This window comes from Juglans regia, chromosome 2 (assembly GCF_001411555.2).
Source record: "Juglans regia cultivar Chandler chromosome 2, Walnut 2.0, whole genome shotgun sequence".
Lineage (NCBI taxonomy): Eukaryota > Viridiplantae > Streptophyta > Magnoliopsida > Fagales > Juglandaceae > Juglans > Juglans regia.
Window position 1 is genome coordinate 25,050,302 of NC_049902.1, and position 24,860 is coordinate 25,075,161.

General features: G+C 34.3%; 2 protein-coding genes and 1 long non-coding RNA gene across 6 annotated transcripts; 2 read left to right on the forward strand and 1 right to left on the reverse strand.

Annotated features, from left to right (window-relative positions):
- The first annotated feature begins 357 nt into the window (after positions 1-357).
- Positions 358-4,891, forward strand: LOC108994086 (mitochondrial carnitine/acylcarnitine carrier-like protein). 3 transcript variants are annotated; one of them, XM_035687858.1, is made up of 4 exons: positions 361-737; positions 831-937; positions 3,540-3,931; positions 4,082-4,891. In XM_035687858.1, exons 3-4 carry the CDS (start codon positions 3,540-3,542, stop codon positions 4,581-4,583), a joined length of 894 nt encoding a protein of 297 aa, XP_035543751.1. In that variant the 5' UTR covers positions 361-737; positions 831-937; the 3' UTR covers positions 4,584-4,891. The 3 variants fall into 3 exon arrangements, with proteins under 3 accessions (XP_018824721.2, XP_035543751.1, XP_018824720.2); XM_018969176.2 differs by having other exon boundaries at positions 358-937; XM_018969175.2 differs by having other exon boundaries at positions 378-937; positions 3,530-3,931.
- An 846-nt stretch (positions 4,892-5,737) lies between these two features.
- Positions 5,738-10,367, reverse strand: LOC108994021 (probable phosphopantothenoylcysteine decarboxylase). Of its 2 annotated transcripts, XM_018969092.2 has the most exons (4): positions 10,173-10,367; positions 8,818-8,851; positions 7,532-7,879; positions 5,738-6,324 (listed from the first exon to the last, which is right to left on the reverse strand). In XM_018969092.2, exons 2-4 carry the CDS (start codon positions 8,833-8,835, stop codon positions 6,019-6,021), a joined length of 672 nt encoding a protein of 223 aa, XP_018824637.1. In that variant the 5' UTR covers positions 8,836-8,851; positions 10,173-10,367; the 3' UTR covers positions 5,738-6,018. The 2 variants fall into 2 exon arrangements, with proteins under 2 accessions (XP_018824637.1, XP_018824639.1); XM_018969094.2 differs by lacking the exon at positions 8,818-8,851.
- A 10,426-nt stretch (positions 10,368-20,793) lies between these two features.
- Positions 20,794-21,678, forward strand: LOC108994032. The gene is made up of 3 exons (XR_004800889.1): positions 20,794-20,963; positions 21,175-21,363; positions 21,471-21,678. It is a non-coding gene; the product is annotated as an uncharacterized LOC108994032 (long non-coding RNA).
- The last annotated feature ends 3,182 nt before the right edge of the window (positions 21,679-24,860 follow it).

A 24,860-nucleotide genomic window follows, 5' to 3' on the forward strand; every position in this document is an offset into this window, starting at 1 on the left:
ACCTTAACCTGTTAAATGCTAATACCTTTGTCCTTTTTAATGGAATAGAATGAAATTTATGTAGGTAAAAGAATAAAATAAAAAAGGAACAGGCTAATCAAATTATTTATTAATAATTCATACCAAAAGGAACATTGATTCATCCCCATCAACGGCATTTGCAATTGAATTTTGATTTCATATTCCATTGAATTGAATCATTCACTAATAATTGAATGAAATTAATATAAATTCATATATAAATAGATAAAAATTTATATAATTCGTTAAATTTATTTTAGAAATAAAAATAATTTTATAATTTATTTTATAAATTTATTTTTGTATATTTATTGTCTGAAGTTTTTCTCTTCCAGCTCTTTTCAGAGAACCTAACTTCTAATTATACTGCATTTTTGGTATTGATTTCAGACTCGGACCAACCTTCACTGAAAGCAAAGTTCGTGGGGGCAGATCCAGATGATAGTGGATGTACAATCGCTGTACAATCGCTTCATCTCACCAACCCCAGAAACGCGCATGCACACACCCTGTCTCTTCTTCCCTGCAACATACGGACACTATAAAAATAGGTACATTTCCCATTGGACCGTCGCACAGAGATAGAGACACCCGCACGGGTTTGAGACCAGAAGTGGCCTCCTTTTTGTCGTACCCAACCTCTCTCTTTCTCTCGTGTCTCTCAGTCAGTCCCTGCGCTACGATTCGATTCCCTTTCGTTGTTTGCTTATTTCCAGGTTGTGTTATTCCTTCGAAACCCCTTTCAGACTATCGTCCTACTCCTGCTTTTTAAGGACCCATTAATCGATTTTCTTTTTCTTTTTAATCAGATTCGATTTTTTGAGACACGCGGCCAGATTCTTGGTATTTATTAGGTTCCGATTGTTTTTGCTCTTATTTGGTTGGATTCTCTCAGACACGGTGAAAATCCGCTCCAGTAAGTTTCCTGGTTTTATTCAAGTAGTTTGCGTCCCTTTATATTTGTTATGGGTTCTGTTCTGTTTGAAAAACACGTTTAATTGCAAATGTAATGAATTTGACCAACTTCTTTTCGTTTCCGAGATAATCCATCAAAACCAATTCCAGACAGAGAAGTGCTAATAGTTGCCATTTCTTGCGTATCATTCTGGATTGATTTGAAAACAATATGAATTCACATTAGATGACAGTGACATGTAACCGCATAAACTGAAACTTCATCATATTTAATGCAAACGAAGAATTGGTCCGCTAGTAGAAGCTGTCAGATTTCGTTTTAGCGTGTATGAATTTGTTGGTGTGTTTTTTTATTTCGGTGAGATCATGGATGCGTAGTTAGAAGCACAGAGATCTTTACTTACTGTATAATTTTTATCGGTATCGGAAAGCCAGTTATAATCAGGCATCCATGGTGAGAAATTGATCTTGCAGCTAATATCGATCAAGCATCCCAGGAATCTGGAATTGTACTTATGTTTAAGATCTTATTTTATCTCCAAACGTCCTGTTTTGCACTCTTCCTTCATGTTTCTTTATTTTTAATCTGATATTTTACTCGAAGCTTGGAAAACTATCCCAACTGGTATGTGTATTTACGTATCAAAAAAGGGGATTTGAATTCGAAAGGATATGTTGTGGTTTCGTTTGTTAGTCACATGGGCATCCTCAGAACTTTAAAGAGCAAAGTAGTTTTTGCATTAGTTTGGGTAAATAACAAGAAAATGAATGCAGCATAAAGTTTCATTCCCTGCACTAGTTTGTCTGTAAATTAGGATGATTATTATGTATGGGTTCTAAATTCTACTTTCCATCAACACCACAGCTAAATGCAAAAACTGTAGCTTTCATAACATTTGTCTCTGATGGCTAGAAATGAGGGATTCTAATTCATTCTAACAGAAGAATTAGGGATAGGGAAGTATGTCAAGCATATATATATAGGGAAGTATGTCAAAAGGGATTTCAATGAATAGGGAAGTATGTCAAGCATGTGTGGGCGTGCGCGCGCACAATGACATGCAATTCCATGTTTTAAAGCGTTGGTCTCTAGGCAAGGGCAATGGAGAGAAACTACTTGACAATGGATAGATACTATCCACCCTCCCATTTCCTTCTCTCCATTTTATGTTCCCATCCTTTCTCTTCTATCAAACGACCTAAACAACTTGTTAATATATTTAATCTATTACAAGTATGAATTTCTGCAACTAATATTCTATCATATTTTTTGTTCTTGATTTGAAAAGTTTGAGGGCCCCTTGTTTAGATTATTTTTCCTTAAAGATATTAAAAGCCATCAAGTCCAATACTGGTGATATTACACATGCTTCAGCCAGATATTAGGCTTTAAATATTCCAACTCACATGTCCTGTAGAATTGTAAACCAGCCGCCCAACCAAGTATTGGGCTGTTTAATCTTTTTGTATTTAGGATGAGGCCAGCTCAAGATATATTTGAGCTGCAGAATTTTCACTCAAGGTCAATTCTACATAGTCCATCTTCTTTTATGTGCCTAACAAAACTCGTATGTCTCTGACATTTGTTGTTACAAGCTCGACACTCTGGAACTCCAATTCTTTTCCATACACACTGACATTGTTTCAGCTGCTCTTGAAAGGGTTGAATGTTGGCAAAGATTTTGAAAACTTATGCCACACTGTGATACCACATCAATGTGAACCTTAACCAGGCGGTTGAGCAATCATGATTGAATTTTGAATTGTTAAGAGTAGGGAATGAACTTGGTTATGATTGCTAGCTTGTTTCTGTCGGGCTGTATAAAAATTTCAGTGGATTCAATCATGTGATTAATTTGAAAGTTTAACAAAATTTGTCTGTTGAGTATGTTTTAGCTGACAGTTGAAAGAGCCTCAGTTGAGTGAGCATACTAACTCTCTGGGAAAATGATATCTGCCAAGGAGAGATGGTTTTTCAATTTATTTGCGTGGGTTTATGGATTTATATTATTTCTCCTTATAATTTTCAACACATTCAAAATGATACCTCACAGGCAGCGTACTAGAGGGCATTATTTAGGTTTATTTGCTGTTGGAAAGCGTAGGATCTGTTGCAGGTGATTTTTTGTTGTTTCTAGCAAAGGCCAGTTCAACAGTTAGTGTTGTTTCTTCTTAATGTTAGGAAATTTCTCGGACAAACTAGTAGTTTTTTAGTAGTTTAAGATAACAACTTCCAATAGAGATCAGTTTGTGAGGTTTATGTTATCTGTTAGATTCCTTATTCCTTCTATGTCCCTATAAGAATATTTTTTTCCAACAGTGATTCCTTTTTTGCAATATTTCATCTGCTAATGCAGAACCAATACACCCATTCCTACTCGTTTCATCTCGTTGCATTATCTTTTATTTTTGAATGGATGCAAATGGAAAACTGTACTCATTTTCTGTCACAAGCCCTAAGCTCTAAGTAGAAATATTCTCAGCACTGTTTGTTACATTCATAAAAGTTTCTCTTTTATTATAAGCTAGATATGCTTTTTTATTCCCAATATTTATTCTTGTGTGCATTTGCAACTGTTCCCTTGTAACATAGAAATTTTCAGATGGGGGATGTCGCAAAGGATTTGGCTGCTGGGACTGTTGGAGGAGCAGCACAATTGATTGTCGGACATCCCTTTGACACCATTAAGGTCAAGCTCCAGAGCCAGCCTGCTCCACTTCCAGGCCAAACTCTCAAGTATGCAGGTGCAATGGATGCTGTCAGGCAAACAGTAGCTGCTGAAGGCCCTAGAGGTTTGTACAAGGGTATGGGGGCTCCACTGGCCACTGTGGCTGCCTTCAACGCTGTCCTCTTCAGTGTGAGGGGACAAATGGAGGCATTATTGCGATCTCAACCAGGTGCTCCCCTTACGGTTAATCAGCAAATCATCTGTGGGGCAGGGGCTGGAGTTGCCGTTTCTGTTTTAGCTTGCCCTACTGAATTGATCAAGTGCAGGTCAGTACAACAGTCATTACTTTCTCTATCCTTGTATCGTGTGATCTGATTTTGAAGTCCCTGAGAGTGAACTTAGATATCTTTTAATTCTATGGGAGAATTTTCCAAACCTTCAACCTTACTTGTTATTGGATATATTGTAAAGAACAGGTTGCAAGCCCAGAGTGCATTGGCAGATTCCAGTTCAGCCAGTGTGACAGTGAAGTATGGAGGGCCAATGGATGTAGCCAGGCACGTTCTCAGATCAGAAGGTGGTGTAAGAGGTCTCTTCAAAGGATTGGTTCCTACTATGGCACGTGAGGTTCCCGGAAATGCTGCTATGTTTGGTGTCTATGAAGCTCTGAAGCAGTTTTTTGCTGGTGGTCAAGACACTTCTAAGTTGGGAAGAGGCTCTTTGATTGTGGCTGGAGGTCTAGCTGGAGCTTCCTTCTGGGTGTCGGTCTACCCAACTGATGTTGTCAAGAGTGTAATTCAGGTAGATGATTACAAAAATCCTAAGTTCTCTGGCTCCATTGATGCTTTTAGAAAGATCCTGGCCTCAGAGGGTGTGAAAGGCCTGTACAAGGGCTTTGGACCTGCCATGGCCCGAAGTGTTCCTGCAAATGCTGCATGCTTCTTGGCATATGAGGTGACAAAATCAAGTTTGGGATAATCGCTTCTTCTAGGGTTATTGGTTGAGGATTTGGTTGAATGTCTTCATGTTTGGATCTTGCTTATATCTCAAAGCAATCACTCCAAGAATTTAATGTTAGCCGTTCGAGAGATTGTTTTGCAATGCTGACAAGCTCTTTGCAATCTGTAATTTCATTTGGTTGCTGGAAGAAACATTCTTTCATCATTTGATATATAAAGGCACCTGTTGCTGAACCTTGCTTATAAGATGTTCTCGGATATGAACTTTTATGTGAGCACATTAGATGGTGGACATATAGAACTTTTGGTGCCAAGAAGGTTCCCCCACGAGGGTTTTGTTTCCACGTTTCAGTCAAGGCTTGGCCATAGTTGTGATAAATGACTTCACAAGGTCTGCCCCACTTTACCATTATATACTTGTATTTAGGAATTTTAACTTTCTTTTACCCATCATACATGAAGAATTCTACAACCAGCTTTAGCTAAAACCTATTTGGTGATTTTACATGTTTCAGAAGATAACGAGAGGTTTTGTTGGACGTTGGACTGGAGATTATTGTTGTCTTACCAAGTTACCTTATCATAACACATCGACATGAAAGACATACAAAACTATTGACTGTTTTTTTCTCATCAATCAACGGATTTATCCTTTTCCTTGTCTTATGGCTACACAGGTACTACAGTGCTCCAATAATTAGGTAGGTAGAGCTGCTAAAACAAACACAATTTTTTTTCCAATTTTTGCAAACTTTTATTTGTAAATTTTGCCTTTTTTGTGTGCAAAACAATTCTGCAATTGGAAATGTGGACCAAACTGATTCAATATTTCAGCACTCAATAATGATACTAATCAATGATTAGGAGATGAGATTTGAGTACTGAATTTGAAGAGATGATGATGTTCAACTAAACAGAACTACTTTCTTGGCCTTCGGTCTAACTGACATCGACACTGTTATCTAAAGGACTCAAATCCCCTATCTGCAAAAAAAGACAAAACAAAAACAATGGGAACAGAAAAAAAAAACACAGAATTTCTATTGATAATCAGCATCACCAACGGCATTCTGTGTGTGTGTATGTGAGAGAGAGAGAGAGAGAGAGAGAGAGAGGGAAGACAGCCCTAGCTCCGGACTTTTAAGTCTCCAAGTACCCACTTTTTGAGGAGAATTCAAATCATTTTAAAAAACTTTCACCCAATTTCCAACTAAGGCAGAAAGAATAGAAGTGCATGCGTACCATTTGCAACTTGCAGCTCAAATCAACTCTTTTTCTAGATGTACATACCGTATGATAGAAAGACAACCAATATATGTAAAAACAAAAACCCACCCAATAAAAGACAAAATGATCACAACCAAACTAGCCTGTTATGCAAGTCAACCAACCTCTTCCATCGCCCCTAAAAAAGCCAGCTTCTTTTGCTCTTAAAAGATCACTAAATTCCTGCTTTACAATGCTAGTTGCTGAATATTACTGCCATCCTGTCGAATCTTTGACTCGAAGAAAAGCCTTACTGTTGAGTAGATATCGGCAGGTTCAGCCATTGCACCGTTGCCAGAATCCCCACATGCCTGCCTCTTAGTGACAGGCGGAATGAGAGAAATCCCAAGTTCATCAATTGATATGAGAAGTCGTTCTGTGAAAGGATTTTTCCACATCATTGTGTTCATGGAAGGTGCAATAAAGAATGGCTTGCTGTAATCCCATGCTCGGACAATGCATGTTAGTAAATTGTCGCACAATCCCCCAGCGATCTACAATAAGAGCAAATCATATGCCTTTTAAAACATACTAGGAAAATAATAAGATAAAAATTTTGACTATTCAAATAAAATAACAAACAAAATACACAAACAGGCATGCAGAGGGAGTAGAGAAAAGGGCATAACCAGCCATATGTGTCATTCTTAGAGGCAAAAGGATCTCCCTGAGACTTGCATGATCTACTACTTTGATAAACATGTACAAATGTACATGTGTACTTCAGACTATAACCAATCACAGGTATCAGTCCACCCTTTTTTCCTTAAAAACAAATGTGAATTCGTAAGATACATTCATTGCTAGAAAACAATTGAGACTTGCACTCTCCATTCTCACTTTATAGGCCTCTAACTTATGTTCATATAATAATTCACGAGGCTGCTTGTCGAACTCAGATGATAGACACTCACTGTACAGAATACTCGCATAAGACTTTGTACTTAGCCTATATGCATGCAGTATGGGCCCAATTATGTAAGGGGAAAACGAGTTCCAACGTTGATGACATCTCAATTATTAATCACTGCACTCCTAGACACCCAAAAATAAGCAGAGACAGACAGACATGCATTATTGAAGACTAGTATTTTGCAAGCCTACAAAAAAGGCCTAACAACAGGGTCAAGGTAACCTGGTTGTCACAATGCTAAAAAGGGATCCTATGCACCCAGAACAGCAACCATTAAAGCTCAGTACTGTAAACAAAAGAACGGAAGAAGCACAAGGTATGGAAACATTTCTCTATCCCATATAAAAAAGTATCTTGAGATGCCTATTGAGCATAAATTTCACTCTCAATACATGCCATTATATCATTTTCTTCATAGCTTCTTATGTATTCGTATTAAACCGATCAGACAAGCAACATAGCTAATTTTCAGTGACGGGCCCAATATGAATAACGTGACCTTGTTGCACTTATGAGACAAGCAGCTCTATTCCAATGTCCATTCATCCCCTCAGATTTATGAAGTGCTTCAACTAAGAAAAGAAACCACTTTCATGCATTCCCCTTTCTTTTAACCCTTTTTGTTCAACAACCAAATTGGATAGTAGAGTTACTCAATTTCCAGGTTGTGAAGTAATCAACCGTCTGAGTAAATGTGTGCCATGTCCAATAAAAGTGTTAAATTGTATCTCATTAACAGTAAAAGTTCAAAGGGGGACTGTTTCTCTGAAATTTCTCAAATATATTACCTTGCCAAGTGTGTTGGCTGACAATGGAGCAATAACCATTATATCAGCCCATCGTCGCAGCTCAATGTGAAGCACATTATCGCCAATTCTATTCCAACTAAACCATTCATCCTCTTCAGTATATAGAACTACATCTTTGGGAAGTGACACCCTATCTATGAAATGCAAAGATGCCTGTGTGGCAACTGCTCTTACTTCTGCCCATTCTGAAAAGCAATGGCAGAGCTTGCCAAACTTTATGGCTGCCACACTTCCACTAGCAGCAAGTAGAATCCGTGGCTTCCTGGGAATAACTTTGACTTGTATTGGAATCCTTTCTGCACGGACAGGTTCTGAGCATGCCATAACCTATTCATAGGAATGCCAATAATATTCTTATCCAAGATGCACGTTGTATCTCAACATATATGCCACAAGCAGATCGACTTGTAACAAACCTCTAACTAGAATTGGTAAATATATTTTGAGCACCAGCAGAATTTACAAAAGTAACTAACAATACATTGCAATAAATTCTTTGAAAATTAGAGCCAAACTGCAGAGTGAAGAAAAAAAATTCTGTAACAACCATGCACAGATCAACTGAATATACAAAGCAACAAAAATTGTGCAGTGTGAGCACACATTAAACTGCTATTAATGTAAGCAACAACAAGTAACCTCCCGTTTCAATTGCTCCATGCAGACTAAACATTCTTTAGAGCAAAAATAAACAGCAGGGGGAAAACAAAAGGTATTACACTGATTGATTTCGCTTAGGCATTGTTGCTCCAGGGGAGCCATTGGTGCAGAGTTACACGGCGGCGCATAAGAAAAATCTTAGTATAAATTAAGATTTTAAATGTAAAATCGAGACATAAAGCAAGCTATTGAAATTGAATCAATCACATAGGTACCTCCTCAAGCTAGACATGCTTGTGCCTACAAGAATATCACTCTTATATAAAAGACAGACGCACGCAACAAAACAAAATAAAAAAATAAACAGAAAGAAAAAGAGCGGACAAGAACATAAAAGGTGCATGTTATACTACAAGACAGATTACTTGGTAATCTTACAAAAAATCTCCACTACTTTGTTCAAACCAATGAAAGAAAAGAAAAAGAAAAGGAAAACTGAAGAAAGGCATATTCAAGCTAGATGTAGTTGAGACATGAGTTCCTTTCTCCCACTCCAATATATTGAGAGCACAGCCTATCATGAGTTGCAAAACAAAGGGCCAACACTAACCAAAACAGGGGTGAAATGATTAACCATTGTGTCATGGACCGAGACTCACAGATACCTGCTTACTCGCGAACATGCGGCACACTTGGCACCTAAAAATCATGAAAAAATTACCAATCCAACAACGGCAGTTACAAACTATAATTCTGAAATATGAGAAATGACAACAATCAAGGAGGGGACCGATGAAACACTAGAAAGCAAAATGATAACCTTTGACTACCCGGAAAAGGTGGGAATACGACACTGTACACATCAAATACACAAACCGAGAGAGAGAGAGAGAGAGAGACTACAAGAGAAGTCCACTCCATAGATAAGGAGTTAAAAAGGTATGAAATTGCAATGATTTGTAGGTTCAGTTGTAACAAAACATTCACATGAATCTAATAAGCACCATGATTAAACATAATTCAAGCTATCACTGCTTATCAGAAATACAATGCAAGCTATCACGATTAGAAGTCCAAGAAATCCCAAGTACCAAATCAATGAATCTATCATTAAGTTGGTTAAAAATACAACATTAGCATACTTACTAAATCAATCATACAAGTTACAGGAACGAGAGAAACCTGACATAATGTCAAACAACCAATTTATAAATAAAGAGAACAGCGCAATGAAGCAGAAATATCAGGTGTGAATCACAAACAACAGGATGGGACATGAAGGAACATGCTAGAGCACCTAAAACATTGATTCAAATAAGAATCTTCAGACACGTCATGCATGGGGAACTACCAACAACGCACGTGTAATAATCAGCATGTAGGAACACTGAATCGAAAAGAAAATGATGCTTTGATCACAAAGATAGTACTGGATTTTTATTTCTATTTTAAGTAATGATTAACAAGTAGTAATCGCACGACCCAAAGTATTTACCACGGGAAATTTAGAATTGTAAGAAAATTAAGCAAGTACAAGTGACAGAAGCAAAAGTAGCATGAAGTAGCTAAGACATCAAATAAAAACCCCTGCCTATATCAACAGCCAGGGTAACACAAACATACATTAACACAAAGGATACAGTTTTTTGTTCGAATACAAGAAAAACAATTCTTGCGGGCTATTGATAATGACACCCCCACCAAGAAACTCTAAAATAACGGTAAATGAAAAGAAATCAGCATGATCGATTATCAGAGCATATGTTGACTATGTTGGTAAAGAATGCAAGAAACTTTCAAGAAAATTTAATGGATCTTCTTTTACCATTCATTAATATCAAAAGAATTATCTTGGTTTCTTTTCCATGGTATTTCTCAGTAATCAGACAGATAAAAAACTGAAGGCTCTCTAAAATAAGTGAAAATGTAAAGATTCACTGGCCAATGCAAGGGTCGTATGGATTGAGGGGTAAACAACAACTAAATATTTTGTATTTTGTTCGAAGACAATTGAACTTACCTGTACTAGAGAGTTTAAATTCCCAAGTGGTGTGAATCCTTTTAGGGTTCTTTTTCTACAAAACTCAACAAGGTGGAGGGCTAAAGGAACCGTATTTCGGTCAAGGAAACGTTTCTGTTGGCTCCTCCACCAAGTTTCAAGGCTCAAGCATCCACTGCTCTGTTTCAGACTCGTATTTCTTTTTTTTCCGCCCAACTCTCTCTCTCTCTCTCTCTCTCACTCACACACACGCACGCATTTATATCTTAATTGGTATTGCCGGGGCGGGATAAGTCGGATTCGTACCGGATCAGATTTAGGGCGGGTTTCATTATACAAAATTAAATTATTTTATCTCATTTCATATAATTATTAAAATTTTTTTAAATTTTCACACAAAATATAATAAATAATTTAATTTTTTTAAATTTTAAAATAAAAATAATATAATAATAATATTTTATTCAATTTTTAATAAAGCATCTCATTTCATCTAATCTAAACTAGTAACGAAACGAGGCTTAATATTTTAATTACCCTAGTAGTTGGCTCAAGTGAAAGAAGCCTTTTCTTGAAGGTATGCTCTTTTTAGGTTTAAGATTCAAATTTCACCTAGTGCAAATAATTTTTAAAGACTATCATATTAGAAAATTTTTCTCTAGAATTATCCAAAATAAAAAATCTCTTTAACCCAACTGGTTAATTTTGTATATGATTTTTATAGTTTGCGAATTATGATAAGAATATCTGTTTTGAATAATGTTAAATTGAGTTCAAATTATATATTATTCAATCTTAAGTCAATATGTTTAATTAAATAATTCAGACTTTTTAATTTTTTTTCCATACAGGGGTGGGAGGTCGAACCTGATTCTCCGATTTGTAGACCAGGCCTTATGCCATTTGATCTAAAGGAACTTGACATTCTTTTAATTAATTAACTTATAAAGATGTTTAAAAAATACCAATGTTAGTTTATTAAAATTGATATATAAATTACCTAGGAGATAAAATATATAACAATTTATGCTAGCTATTGAGCATATTTAAATCTGTCAAATCATGAATAAATTTTTCATAAACATAAAATACACAAGTCGATAATAAATTCGAGTTTGGTTCTATCTAAATAAAAATAAAATAATATAACGTACCATCAACTAATTGCTCAATCGTAACTCATTTATACCTCTATCAAAAAGTGGCATGCAATATTTTAAGTTTTACTTCTTAGAAATTCATTCTCATTAAGAATTATGACAATTATATCTATTGTTTTTATTATTATGTTTCTCTTCATCTCAAAAATCTTGTTTTAGGATTGGAAAGAGATAGAATGTATTTTCGGGAAGCTTTTAGGCAGCCAACATTTTTTTTTTTATAATTTTCATCTCATCTCATCTCATCATATCTTCTTTTCAAATATTATTCAAATATAAATACTTTCAAACTAATCATTACAACTTTTCTAGACTTTCAAACAAAAAATAATTCAATTTTTTCAAATTTTAAAACAAAATAATATTCTAACAATATTTTAATTTTATAATATTTGTTATTCAACTTTTTATCTCTTTTTCCAAAACTCAATAAATACTTAACTTAAAAAACTATCTCAATACTATTAATAAACCATCTTACTACTATAAAAAAATATCTTACTACAATTCACAAAATTCTCATCTCATCTAATTCATCAATCATCCCCTAAGTAAGAATTTGATTGATAGAAAGATGTAAGAAAAGTGGAAGCAAGGATCCTAACAAACATTCATAATCTTATCCTTAAAAATATTCAAATTTTATTATTCAAGAGTAACGGATTGTGGGAATCATTTTCCATTCTTTATAATCTTAGAGTCAAAATTAGACAAAATAAAATGCATTTTAAAAATGATAAAGAATAATGCTACTTGGCTATTTGGAACTTACCGTTCAAATGACACTCTTGACGTGGCACCACTATGTGATGTTACGTAGTTTATTAAAAAAATTAAATACAAAAGGGGTATAAAGAACCTACAGTTTCAGTCTTCATCTTTTTGTATTTTATGTTTAAATACAAAAAGGGTAGAGGAAGCCTAGAATTTCAGTTTTCATCTTTTTGTATTTTCGAACACCCTTTTAGTTTAAATATAATTTTTTATATTTTTAATTAACCATGTGGTACTACTCATGGTGCCACGGTGCATTAAGAAAGTCATCTTAACGATAAGTTTCAGATGGCGCAATAGCAATGCTCCAATGAAAAATACAGCATACTAGAGATTTCTTGATAGATCAAGTAGTTGCTTCATCCCAAGTCATAAGACCCCCTATCATGTATGAGAAAAGACCCCTCCATGTTCTCTTACCATGATGCATATAATTTTTTTATCTCTTCATGTTCTTGTATTGTTATGTGCCATCTATCCAATTCAACTTCCTCCATCTTGGATAGCTTAGACAACTGCTTATATTTGTTAGTTTTTATTTTTTATTTCAGGAGATGAGTTTTAAGCCATTCAATATCGGATTCACCTACCAATTAAGTGAAAAAAAAAAGTCTTCTCTCTCTCGTCTTCTTTGTAAGGCAGCCAAGGAGAAGGGGTAGTCACTTTCTACTCCTTAGGAGTAGAGTGGTTCTTTCATATAATCAAGTGGGTGATCGGAGAGAGTAATCATGGAAGAATTAGGTGCTTAGTGGAAACAATTGAAGCTTAATGACGAAGAATAAGCAGAAATAACGATTAAGGTTGATGAACTAGATGAGGGATATAAGTGGGAAGAACACAGTCTGATCGGAAGAATTTGTATTGAACGACATATCAGTAAAGATGTCATTCGAACCACTATGTTAAAGTTGTGGAAGATAGACATGAATATCAATTGTAAGGAGATTTGTTCGAATACATACATTATTATCTTTCAACTCGATATGACAGAGATCCTGTCATGGAAGGAAGACCATGGTTGTTTGACAATCATCTTTTTGTTCTGAACCAATATGAAGACATAGTGCAACCACACTTAATGAATTTTGATTATGAACAATTTTGGGTTCCATTGGCATCCATGAATTGACACAAAGGAGAACAAATTAGTAGCACAATATGAAGCATTCTTGAAGTTGATGTGTTTGAAGACAATGTGGGCTAGGGAAACTTTTAAGGGTAAAAATTGAATTAGATTTTAGGAAAGCTATAGCTCGGGGTTGTACCATAAATGTCAGTTTACAAAGTATGTGGGTGCCAACTAGATATGAGAAGTTACCGAAAATATGCTTTAGATGTGGTAAAATTGTTCATAGTGATCAAGGTTGTTTGAATGGTGATCTAAGTAGGAACTACATCATAGACAAAGAAAGCCTATTTGGACTATGGTTAAGGGTAGAGATTGGTAGCCATCGCAAATTGTTTGGATTCCAAGAAATTAGTAAAGAGATGAGGAATTCATTCAACAATCAACTTCATAAATCGCAACAAATAGAAGCAGTCAGTCCAATGGAATCCAGAGCCAATGCATGGAAGAGCCCCTCCAAAGCACAATACTTCAAAAGAGCCAGTGTTTGTAGGAGAAAATTGCGGCAATATAGGGGGGATGAGGGGGTAATTTGAAAAAAGTAGATGTGATGAGGCAAGTAGCAGATCAAGGTTTATCCTTGAAAAATAATGAGAGAAGTATGGGAAGTACTCAAGGGATCAATGGGGAGTTAGAGGTAGTTGGGGAAAATGTAAATAAACTTCTGGAAAGAAATGTTAATTTGGGCCTATTGGGGTGCATTTTCCATAGCCCACTAGCAAATAAAATTACTAAAATGCCCAATATCAGATCTGAAGTAAAGTTAGCTCTTTTAACATAGTCGAGCCAATTGAATGAACATGAGACTGTTACAGTTCAAGGTCAGAATTAATAAAGGGTAGCTAGAAGCGAAGGGCTTGGGGCATTGGAGGTACATGTGAGTCCACATCTTTACACTCTCTTAAAAAAGGCTCAAATTTGGATCTAGGTATAGGGATTTTTGAGGAAATGGATGGGAAAAAGTTTAGGTTGCTCAAAATAATGAAAAGTGTGGAAAGAATTTGTCATTAGCGGAGACTACTAGCTAGCCCCATCGGGAATAATGTGTTTACTCAGTTGGAACTACAAATGGCTTGAAAACTTCCAGACAGTTCAAGACCTTTACATCCCAACAAAGGAAAAGAAACCCAAGGTGGTGTTTTTAATGGAGAAATTGCTTAGGTCATCTAAATTGGAAGGTCTGAGAAGAAAGTTAGGATTTTATGGTTGTTTTGGAATTGATCAAGTTGGAAGTTTGGGGGATTAGAAATCTTGTGGAAGTCATATATAGGATTGGAAGTTCTTAATTATTCCTTAAGACGTATTAGTGTTTAGATTAGTGATGAGAATCTAAATACTATGTGGTTCCTTGCAGGATTTTATGGTCATCCAGAATTGAGGAAAAGAAAAGAATCATGGGAGCTTTTAAAGAGACTTCAACCCATTAACACAGCTTGGTTAGTGGTTGGAGCTGTGTTAATGGGTTGGGAACTTTAATGAAATTCTTTTCTACTATAAGAAGAAAGGGGGAAGAGCTAGGCCTGAGAACATAGACCTCTTGTAATCTCCTTTACAAAGGGTTTTAGTAGGCAGTATAAAAGTATAGGAGCTTTTAGAATTGAAGCTAGTTGGATTAAAAAATAGGAATGTGTAGATATCATAGAGCAGGAATGACACGTCAATGTTTTATCTTCTCATCATTTGGAAAGAGTACAAACCAAGGTTTTAAAAATCGTGTTGTACTAGCCAATACAGTCGGTATTTACTGTGCCAGAATATTAACCGACACGGGAGAGATAGATGCTTTGTACCAAATCAAATATCGGCCATTTAGGTGATTTTCGGTCAATACTGGCCAGTTTTTGGTATACCAAAGGAAATTTGTATTTTTGTATTTTTAGTATATTTTCATAATTTTCACTCCAATTCTCATCTGAAAATTATAATTTTCTTAACTTTTTTTAATCCTCTTTTCTCGAGAATTGAAAATCAAATTCTTACTCCTATTTTCGTAACGAAGATGAGTGATTATTTTTTTTTTAGTACTTGGATTTAGAACTTAGAAGCATTATTGAGTTTTATAATATATATTTTAACTTTTTAAAACTTGCATTGATGTTATTTTGAAATATAATTTATACATATATAATTAATTTATCTATAAATAGACTATCTCAAAACAGTACCAATACAAAAATATTTTATTCTAGTGCCTTAACCAAAATGATCACTAAAACGGTATTCAAAACTTTGGTACAAACTACTGTAGTAGTGCTCTGTCCAGATGTAGTAAGCAAAGCAGCCCAATGATTGAGAAAGCAATCAAAGATAAATTTGATCTCATTAGAAGGTTACAAGCAACATAGGAGCCTCATAATGTAGAATTGATCAAGAATCTACATAGTGAAGTAGGTGGTGCTAGAGTAGGTGGATATAAAGTGGAAGTAAATGGCCAAAAGGAATTGGTACCAATTTGGAGATAGACCAAGTATTTTCATGCTTGTGCCACTCAAAGGAGGAAGAAAAACCAAATTTCACATATCATTGACTTTGATTCAATTCTTAGAATAGATAAAAAAGGGATTCAACAGGCTTTTCAAAACCATTACACACAAGTCTATTAAACAATGTATCCCATAGCAGCTACTATTGAGAACTATTTGCAACATGTGGAGGCAAGAGTGACAGTAGAAACTAATATGGAGTTACAGAAAGGATTCACCAAATTGGAGGTTGAAGAAGCACTAAATCAAATGACCCATTTTAAATCCCCAGGTCCCCAAATTGGGTTTGAGGCCTATTTCTATCAATTCTACTGGCTTTGGTAGGGATGAGGTTAGCACAGTTGTCCTTAAATTCTTATATGATGATAAATTTGTCCCTGATGTAAATTCTTACTTTTATTGCTTTGAAGTGAATAACCTGAGTATGTTAGTGAGTTTCATTCTATGAGTATATGCAATGTGTTGTATAAAATAATTGCAAAAACTATTGCTAATAGATTGAAAAAGGTGTTGCCAATGATTATTTTCTCAAATCAAAGTGCATTCATTCCTGGAAGGCTTATTACTAACAATATCATTATGGCGTAGGAAGTTTTACATTCAATGAAAAAAATGAAAAAAGGCAAAGAAGGAAGTATGGCTCTTAAATTAGACATCTCTAAAGCTTATGATAGGGTAGAATTGATGTATTTGGAGGGAATTATATAGAAAATAGGATTTGGTCAGAAGTTGGTCGAGTTAGTTATGTGGTATGTTACTACAGTAAATTACTCAGTGTTAGTAAATTACTCAAGTTAAACAATAGTTCCTACAATGGGATTAAGGCAAGGAAATCCATTATTTCCTTACATTTTTCTCTTATGTGCAGAAGAGCTTAGTTCATTGATAAATTTCTCAGAAAACAAAGGTGATATCCAAGGCATATCAGTGACACAAGGAGGAATTAGGATCAATCTTCTTCTTTTTGCAAATGACTATATAATTTTTTGTAAAGCCAATCTAAGAGAGTGGAGAAATGTAGCACATCTGCTAGAATAGTATAAACAAGCTTCAGGCCAATGCTTAAACATGCAGAAAACCAACATTTTCTTGAATAAAAACACCAGTAGGGATATTAAGGCACAAATAGTGAAAGAATCAGGAGCAAGGTTGAGTGGAGATTCTAAGAAATACTTAGGGTTGCCCTCAATGGTTGGAAAGTAAAAATATAAAACCTTGGGAGGGATCGAAGAGAGAGTATGGAATAAGTTCATAATTGAAAGAATAAATCTCTCACCCAAGTAGGCAATGATATCCTCATCAAAGTTGTGATACAAGCAATCCCTTCATATGCTATAAATGTGTTTAAGCTTCCAAAGCAATTATGTAAAGAAATAACTGACATTATGACTAAATTCCAGTGGGGCTATAGGAAACAGGATGAAAGATTCAATGGAAAAAGCGAGACCAAATAGGTATTTCTAAAGCTGAATGAGGCCTTGGTTTCAGGGATATTGATTGTTTTAACCAAGCTATGTTGGCTAAGCAAGGTTGGAGACTTCTCACTAATCCTACTTCTTTGGCAACTAGTATGAAGGAAAAATACTACAAAAGAGGAACCATCATGGAGGCAAAGCTAGGAGCATGTCCATCACAAATTTGGAGTATATGGGGGTTTCATAAATTTACTAAGAGAAGGGCTAAGATGGAGGGTAGGAAATGGTAGTAATATAAATATCTAGGGAGATAAGTGGTTGTCTACACCGAGTACATTCAGTGTACAATCTCCAATGAGAATTCTTAACAAGTTAAAGTTAAGGAGCTCATAGGCAGTGAAAAAGGTTGCTGGAACACAACTCTTAATTAGTGAAATATTTGAAGAAAAAGAGACAGGTATTATTTGTAGTATGCCTTTTAGTAGCTTGGGATTGGAAGATAAATTGATATGGGGTCCTACTAAGAATGGTCTTTTTTCAATTAAGAGTGCATATTACTTTGAAGCTAACAAAAGAAGAAGACAGAAAAAGAGAAGCATTAGGTAGTAAAGGGAGCTCTATTGGATGGAAGAAAATCTAGGATGTGGATGTGCCAAATGGAGTTAAAGTTTTTATTTGGAAGGCAGTCGGTGATGCTCTTCCTGCAAAAAATAAGCTATTTTTGAGAAAATTAACTAATAATATTAATTGTCCCATCTGTGAGACAATGAAGGAGACTAATTTTCATACTATGTGGAGTTGTGTTGCCTCTACTAGTGTTTGGGCAGAAGCTCAAAGTCCGGTTCATAAAAGGCACAACAAAGAGGAAAAATGATGCTTTTTTTTAGTATTTGGGAGGATATGATGAGTAGTTTAAAAGCACATGAAGTGAATGTTGTAAAATGTTGTGCAAAACATACACATAACGATAGCAAATAAAGTAAAAGCGATCACAATTAAGCACATGACGCACAATATATATGGTTCGGCAAATTGCCTACGTCCACAGAGCTGCAAAAATCTTTTTAACCAAATGAGATTACAATCACTCAATCTCAACTCACATTCTGTAGAGCTTTTTGTTCTCTCACACAACGTACACTCACTAGATAATTATTCTCTCTAAAAAATATGCTAAAAGTCTTACAAAATAATTCAAATATGACAAATATATAGCAAACGGCGTTGGAGACCCTAATCTGGCAAAATCAGCGTTCTTCGTTCGAGCGGCATGTCGAGCATGCTTCGAGCAAAAAGCCAAATCAACATTGGTTCGAGCAGGGTGTCAAGTGGGACTCGAGCGAACTCACGGGTTGAGTTTCACTTGAGTGCACATCCAGCAAACACATTTTTCACCTTCAAAGCTTGTTTCCACATACACCCCAAAGTGAATGAAGTTGTTGTTATTTTAAGAAGAATCTGGAATAGAAGGAATAATTCATTTTTGAAAAGAAGTTTGAACCAAAATTAGTAATTATTGAAGCAAAAAAAGAATTAGGAGACTTTTAGCAAGCTCAAGGCATATTGAGTAAGCAAACCAATTCAACTGGAAGAGTAGACAAAGGAGTGAAATGGTAGAAACCATGTAAAAAATTCTTCAAATCTAACTGGGATGCATCTTTAGATTTGAAGAGCAACAAGATGAGAGCTTGTATAATTATAAGCGATTGGAAATGAGAGGTACTTGCAACACTATGCGTGAATGAAGAGTTACTAACCAGTCTACAAATAACATAAAATAAAGCTTTATGGAGAGCTATGGTTCTATGTTCAGAAATTAGATTACACACAATGATCTTTGAAGGTGATGCTTGAACTGTTAACATCTATAATCACTGATGCTCATTTAGGAGAGGTTTGGATAGTGAGTTGAGTTGAGTTGAGATGAGATGAAATAAAAGTTGAAAATTCAATAAAATATTGTTAGAATATTATTTTTTTTAAGATTGGAAAAAATTGAGTTGTTTATTATATATATATATATATATTGAAAACTTGAGAAAATTATAATGATTAAATGAAATGAGATGAGTTAAAAGTCTTCTTGAATCCAAACAAGACCTTAGTAGCCAAACAAGAATTATTATGTGAAGAGGAGAGGTGGTAGTTTGGATTGAAGAGTATCCAAAGCTCATCAAAATTTGTATTCTTATTGAGAAATAATGTACAGATTTTATCCATAATTGATGAATGAAGATTTTTTATTCTTTAAAATAAAATAAAAAATATCGGATTCACTTGAGAGGGATAAAAAATTCAATCCCTCACATTTACATGGATTCTTCAAAAGGTAGATAGTAGTACAAATAAATGAAAAATAATTTATAAAGGTAATATTAGTTTATAAAAATACTCTTCATTTAAAATATGGTTGTATAAAATATTGTAAAAACTATTGTGCATGTATCATTACAATTGACTCCAAATAAATTATGATGCAATAATTCAACAGCACTCCACCTGTTGGCGTTGGAAAAGTTGCACAACAGGCTAAAAAGAGAGAAAGAATCATTTCCAGCTCACTGAGTCGACTGGGCCTTTATCGATGTTGTTTGGACCCCCCAGCAGTGTTCCAGTGAGGTTGTACGATGGTGATGCATATACCCATATCAAGTGAATAGAAAACAAGTGCAGAGAAAGTAAGAGTAAGGGACACACAGATTTACATGGTTCGGCATCTCCTATGTCCACGGGCGTTTGGGGAGGGAAAGTCCGCTATAATATACTTGTTTACAATCTCTCATTTCTCACTGTACAAAGAAAGTTGAAGTTTTTCTTGTTGGAGACGCTGTCTTCCTCAAAAGGTTGCTAAAGAAGAATAAGATCTGATATATATAGAGAGAGAGAGAGAGAGAGAGAGAGCTTGAAGTCGTCTGGACATCCCCTTTTATATCATTCTCTTCCTGCATGCTCCTCGGTAGTTGGTGAGGGTTGACTGTTGGCTTTGCGTGTCTGAGTCCCTTTTCCTGACACCCCATGCCTCCTGATAGCACATGCCTCATGACCTTCCTTGACTCTTGACACATTTATTACTATTAGATGATTCTTTATTATCTAATGATGATAAATATGTCACATATTATATAGTGGGATGAAAATAAAATAAGAATGTAGTATATAAGATTACTCTTGTCAAAATGAATATGGAGAAATCAGAAATGTTGCACAAATGGAAAAAAAAAAAAAAAAAAAAGGGCCCCCAAAGTCACTACAGATCATCCATCTAGCTACGATTATGGACCTTCCTATACTATTGTAACTCTCGGGCCATACAGACTATACTATTGGGCCATAGGGTGGAATTAATCCATCTAGCTACGATTATGGACCTTCCTAGCTACTTTAAAAAATCTGATCGATGGAAACTATAGAATTACACCAATAATTTCTTCGTTTCTCGGTCCTGTGCCATGCACGCAGCGTAACAGACTGCGCATGACTTGTACGAGGCATACTGAAACTGCAACTGCTTTAAAAATCAGTGGAAAGCTCATCGACATACTCAACAAGATCTCAGATGAAAACAACCTTAAGCCTTTATCCATACCTAGCTAGCTAGCTCTTGTTTTTAGGTTGGATCATTTTAATTGGGATTCATGATGATGAGTTTCTCTCCCTCATCATGTTTTTTTTCCTAATTATAATTTCCCTTTTTCTTTGATTTTCTTTTAATTCCTCTTATAGAAAGAAGACACTAGATCATGATGAAGTACTGTTTAGGACGACTGTAAAGACGTCGACAATGCATGCCAATGGATTTTGCAGCAGCAGATCAGGAGGCTGGCTTTAAATTAGGGTCACTGCTGGCTGATCGGGTGATATCTCTTGAACATAGGCTTTAATTGTCAAGTAAACTAAATAAAAATAAATAAAAAATTGATCGCATATCAATGCTATTTTGTTAACATCGTTTGTTTATAATTTAAGCATTTTGGCACGAATATTTTGTCTATAAACTGGTTTAGCTAGGGCTAATTCTAGTTGATTAATCTGTACATGTGATCACGATCTGCATGCTGCGCGTAGCTATGCCTAGAGATGCAATCTAGCAGCAGCATATCAACACTTGGTGACACTTGTTCAACGGCCAAGGATTGATCAAGATAAAATCGTCTTCCTCACTCCCAACTTTCAACATTCCCATGCATCCATGGAGATCAGAGATCTCATGTATCCCATGTCGCTTTGAGTAGTAGGCCATTAGAAATCCTGCAGGTAAATTTTATATATATTGTAAGTTCAGATATATATATATATATATATATATATATATATTTAATAACATGATCTAGAATTTATAGATCAGTTGGGTGTTGGCGCAGGAAAAACCTAATTATGGAGTGCCAAAAAAGTTGAAGCATGCACGTCCTGATCCTAATAAGCAGCGCCTTGGGAAAACTACTTGGGCCGATAAGGATGATAATCATGATCAGAAGAAATGCAAAAGCCGGATGAAGAAGAAGAAGAAGAAGGGACTTTCACCAAATCGGCCACGCTTGAAAATATTTGGCTGTTAATCATCTATCTATTTCTTTTATTTATCTATTTTCATTTCATTAAATCTATTAATGCTACGATAATTTCACTACCCTAGCTATTTTTTTCATATATATATATAATATATATATATATATATATATATGTTCGCTGGCCTGGAGACTTTCTGGTGCTAGCTAGCTGGTATCATGAGTTAATGTAATTAGACTTCACCAGTTCTACTCGACCTTTCACTTCTTTGAAAGGAAATAAATTAAAAAAGAATAAATTAAGGTAGACCTTTTTCCTATATATTATCTATCTATATTATTATCTAAATTAAAAATCATTTATATTGTTTATTTTTTTTCATCAATCTCTTTCTCAAATTACAAATTACGTACCTAGCTAGATATTTTCACACACACACACATGTTTTCCTGAAATTAGAATGAAAACTAATTTGGAGGGACCAATACGAATTAATTTGGGGTAATGAATAATTAATTAAAACAAGCTACCAAACTTTTAAGGGGGGGAGGGGGTAATCAGCAATTAATATGCACTTAAGAAAATGAGAAACATGAAATAAAGTATGCCAATAAAATAATTAGGAAAATCCTCTAGCCACAAAGAGATTATATAAAAGTAATCTCACAAATTGACGTAGTTTGATGTAGTTTATCAAATTATAAAATTACTTTTATTGTAAAATAGATCTAACAGATTAGATGAAACTACTTAAATTTATAAAATTGTTTTTATATAATTTTTTTGTGAATGTAACAGTCCTATTCTAAAATAATGGTGGAGCTAGCGGCTCATATAGATAGATAGATATGGCTCAAGTCGTTTGATCTCTCTAGCTAGCTAAGATCAGTCTAAGACCGTGCATGCATGATCATCATTAGTGATAATTTATACCTATAATCGAATACTTTAAGAAAAGGAATCAAATCCACAAATTGAGGCCTATGAAAACTTCAACATCAAATAGCTTAAGATTAATGGGACAGAGGCTAAGCAAGTTGCAGTTACGTACCAATCCAATATCCTCTTTGCAACTTTAATTTTCTTTACATATAGTCAAGGAAAAGGTACTCATGTGGAAAAAAAAACTACTGAAGCCCACAAGAAAGGGATTAAAACTAATTTAATATGGCATGGCTTTGTTGGATGCTTCATGTCCTCTCCTCATCAAATTAATAATTAATTAAAGTGTACGCACGTATTTCCTTAAATTTGTCTTGTTGTGGAGAATATAAGACATATAATTTACTTAACCATTTCAAACGTATTGGAGACTTTATAGGGCCGGCTAGCTGTGAAATTTGGAAAAGATTATAATTAGATAAGTGACGGGATATAGATCAAAATTTTTATAATTTTTTTAAATTCTTATATAAAATAAAATAAATAATTTAATTTTTTAAAATTTTAAAATAAAAATAATATTAAAAAATATATTCTAATAATATTATATAAAAAATTATATTTTAATAATATTTTATTTAATTTTCATCCGATTTTAACACATATTATCTGAATAAAACGGACCTATATCTTTCTCCTTCATTAACATCCATTACTCCAAGATATTATGAACATAACAAAATTGGCAAATAGTCGTATAGGTGAAAAGAAAACCCTAACAAAAAATGGGCAGATGATGGCTGATAAGACTTGTTTCTAACAAACCGCATTAATTTACTGCAGATTGATGATAAGACTTGTCTTTATCTCATCTAACTCATCGATCATCTACTTGATCTTTTTTGGCAGCATACAACACTACTTAAAAAAATCAGTCACGAGGAGTACGAAGAAATCGATCGAAGGCTGTAGTGAATAGAAAGCTGCTTGATCTTTCAACAAATCAATATATTTCAATGATTCCAGGAAATAGATTGTAGTCATTGTCAACTCCACAAATATCGAGGACACTATTGATCCAATACTCGCAAAATTATTATGATTTTGCAATTTAATTATATATATATATATATGTTATCGGAGCCTAACACAATTTAATATCCGAACCATATTAGTTCCATCGAACTCATCATTATTTTACTTTCCCCAAGCTGCTATATTAAGCTTTTATTTTAAATTCGAACAAAGAACTTAATTTGCAGTAGCAGCTCAAGCAAATTACCAGCAAAAGAAACATATAACTAATTGCTACATTACATATAGCAATTATATATATGATGCAGACCAAAGCTAAGGTCTGGTTTAAATAGAGATATATTTTCATTTTATCGTATTTTATCTCATTATCTAAATATTATAAATATAAATATTTTTTAATTTTTAATTTTTAATTTTTTTTATCTAATCATTATTTAATTATTACAATTTTTCCAAACTTCTAAACAAAATACAAAAATAAATTCAATATTTTTCAAATCTTAAATGAAAATTATATTAAAAAATTATATTCTAATAATATTTTCAATACTTTATAATATTTTTATTCAGTTTTTTCTCTCTCATTTTTAAAAAACACATAAAACAGTTTAACTCAAACCTTTTTCTAACTCATTTTATCTCAACTCAAATATCTTATTACTATTTACATACCATTGATCTCAACTTGTCTCATTTCATCTCAACTTATCTCAACTCTCTATCCAAACCAACTCTAAATATTCAATAAATTAGAAAAACAATATTCAATATATATATATATGAAAAAAAAAAAACTTACAACCACTTTCGCAGTGTCGCAGAACACTGTATAGACGCATGAGACTTAGGTTTCGTTTGGTTATGTAGTTCAAATGAGATGAGATGAGATATTTTAAAAAGTAGTGAGATTTTTGAATTAGGATGAGATGACATGATTTGTAAAAAAATGTGTTTGTATAATGATATTTCAAAATACAATTGAAGGTTGAAAATGCAGAGATGAAATAAAAACATCCCACTGGTCGTTTGGATACCCAAATGAGACTTGTCATACAACCCAAATTAGATAGTTTTGGATATCCAAACCCGGCCTTACATGTCAATAAGAAGAGAGGAGGGACAAATTAGAGGCCAATATCTAATCGAAGTGGACGATCCAAAATACACATATGGAGTACATATTATTTGAAAATCATATACGAACTAGATTAAAGGTTGTAGGATCTATCAGATAAATTTATATTTCTCTTGAAATTAGACCATCTAACTCCGTCAATAACCAGATCAGCAAAATCTCAATTATGCGAGAGTAATTACCTACCAAT

What these genes read in the sequence shown, in the direction of transcription:
- LOC108994086 (XM_018969176.2), top strand. Translation starts at nt 3,540, where the DNA reads ATGGGGGATGTCGCAAAGGATTTGGCTGCTGGGACTGTTGGAGGAGCA. An exon ending in ACTGAATTGATCAAGTGCAG is followed by an intron (nt 3,932 to 4,081) that starts GTCAGTACAACA and finishes TGTAAAGAACAG; the next exon opens with GTTGCAAGCCCAGAGTGCAT.
- LOC108994021 (XM_018969092.2), bottom strand. An exon ending in CAGCCAACACACTTGGCAAG is followed by an intron (nt 6,325 to 7,531) that starts GTAATATATTTG and finishes CTCTTATTGTAG; the next exon opens with ATCGCTGGGGGATTGTGCGA.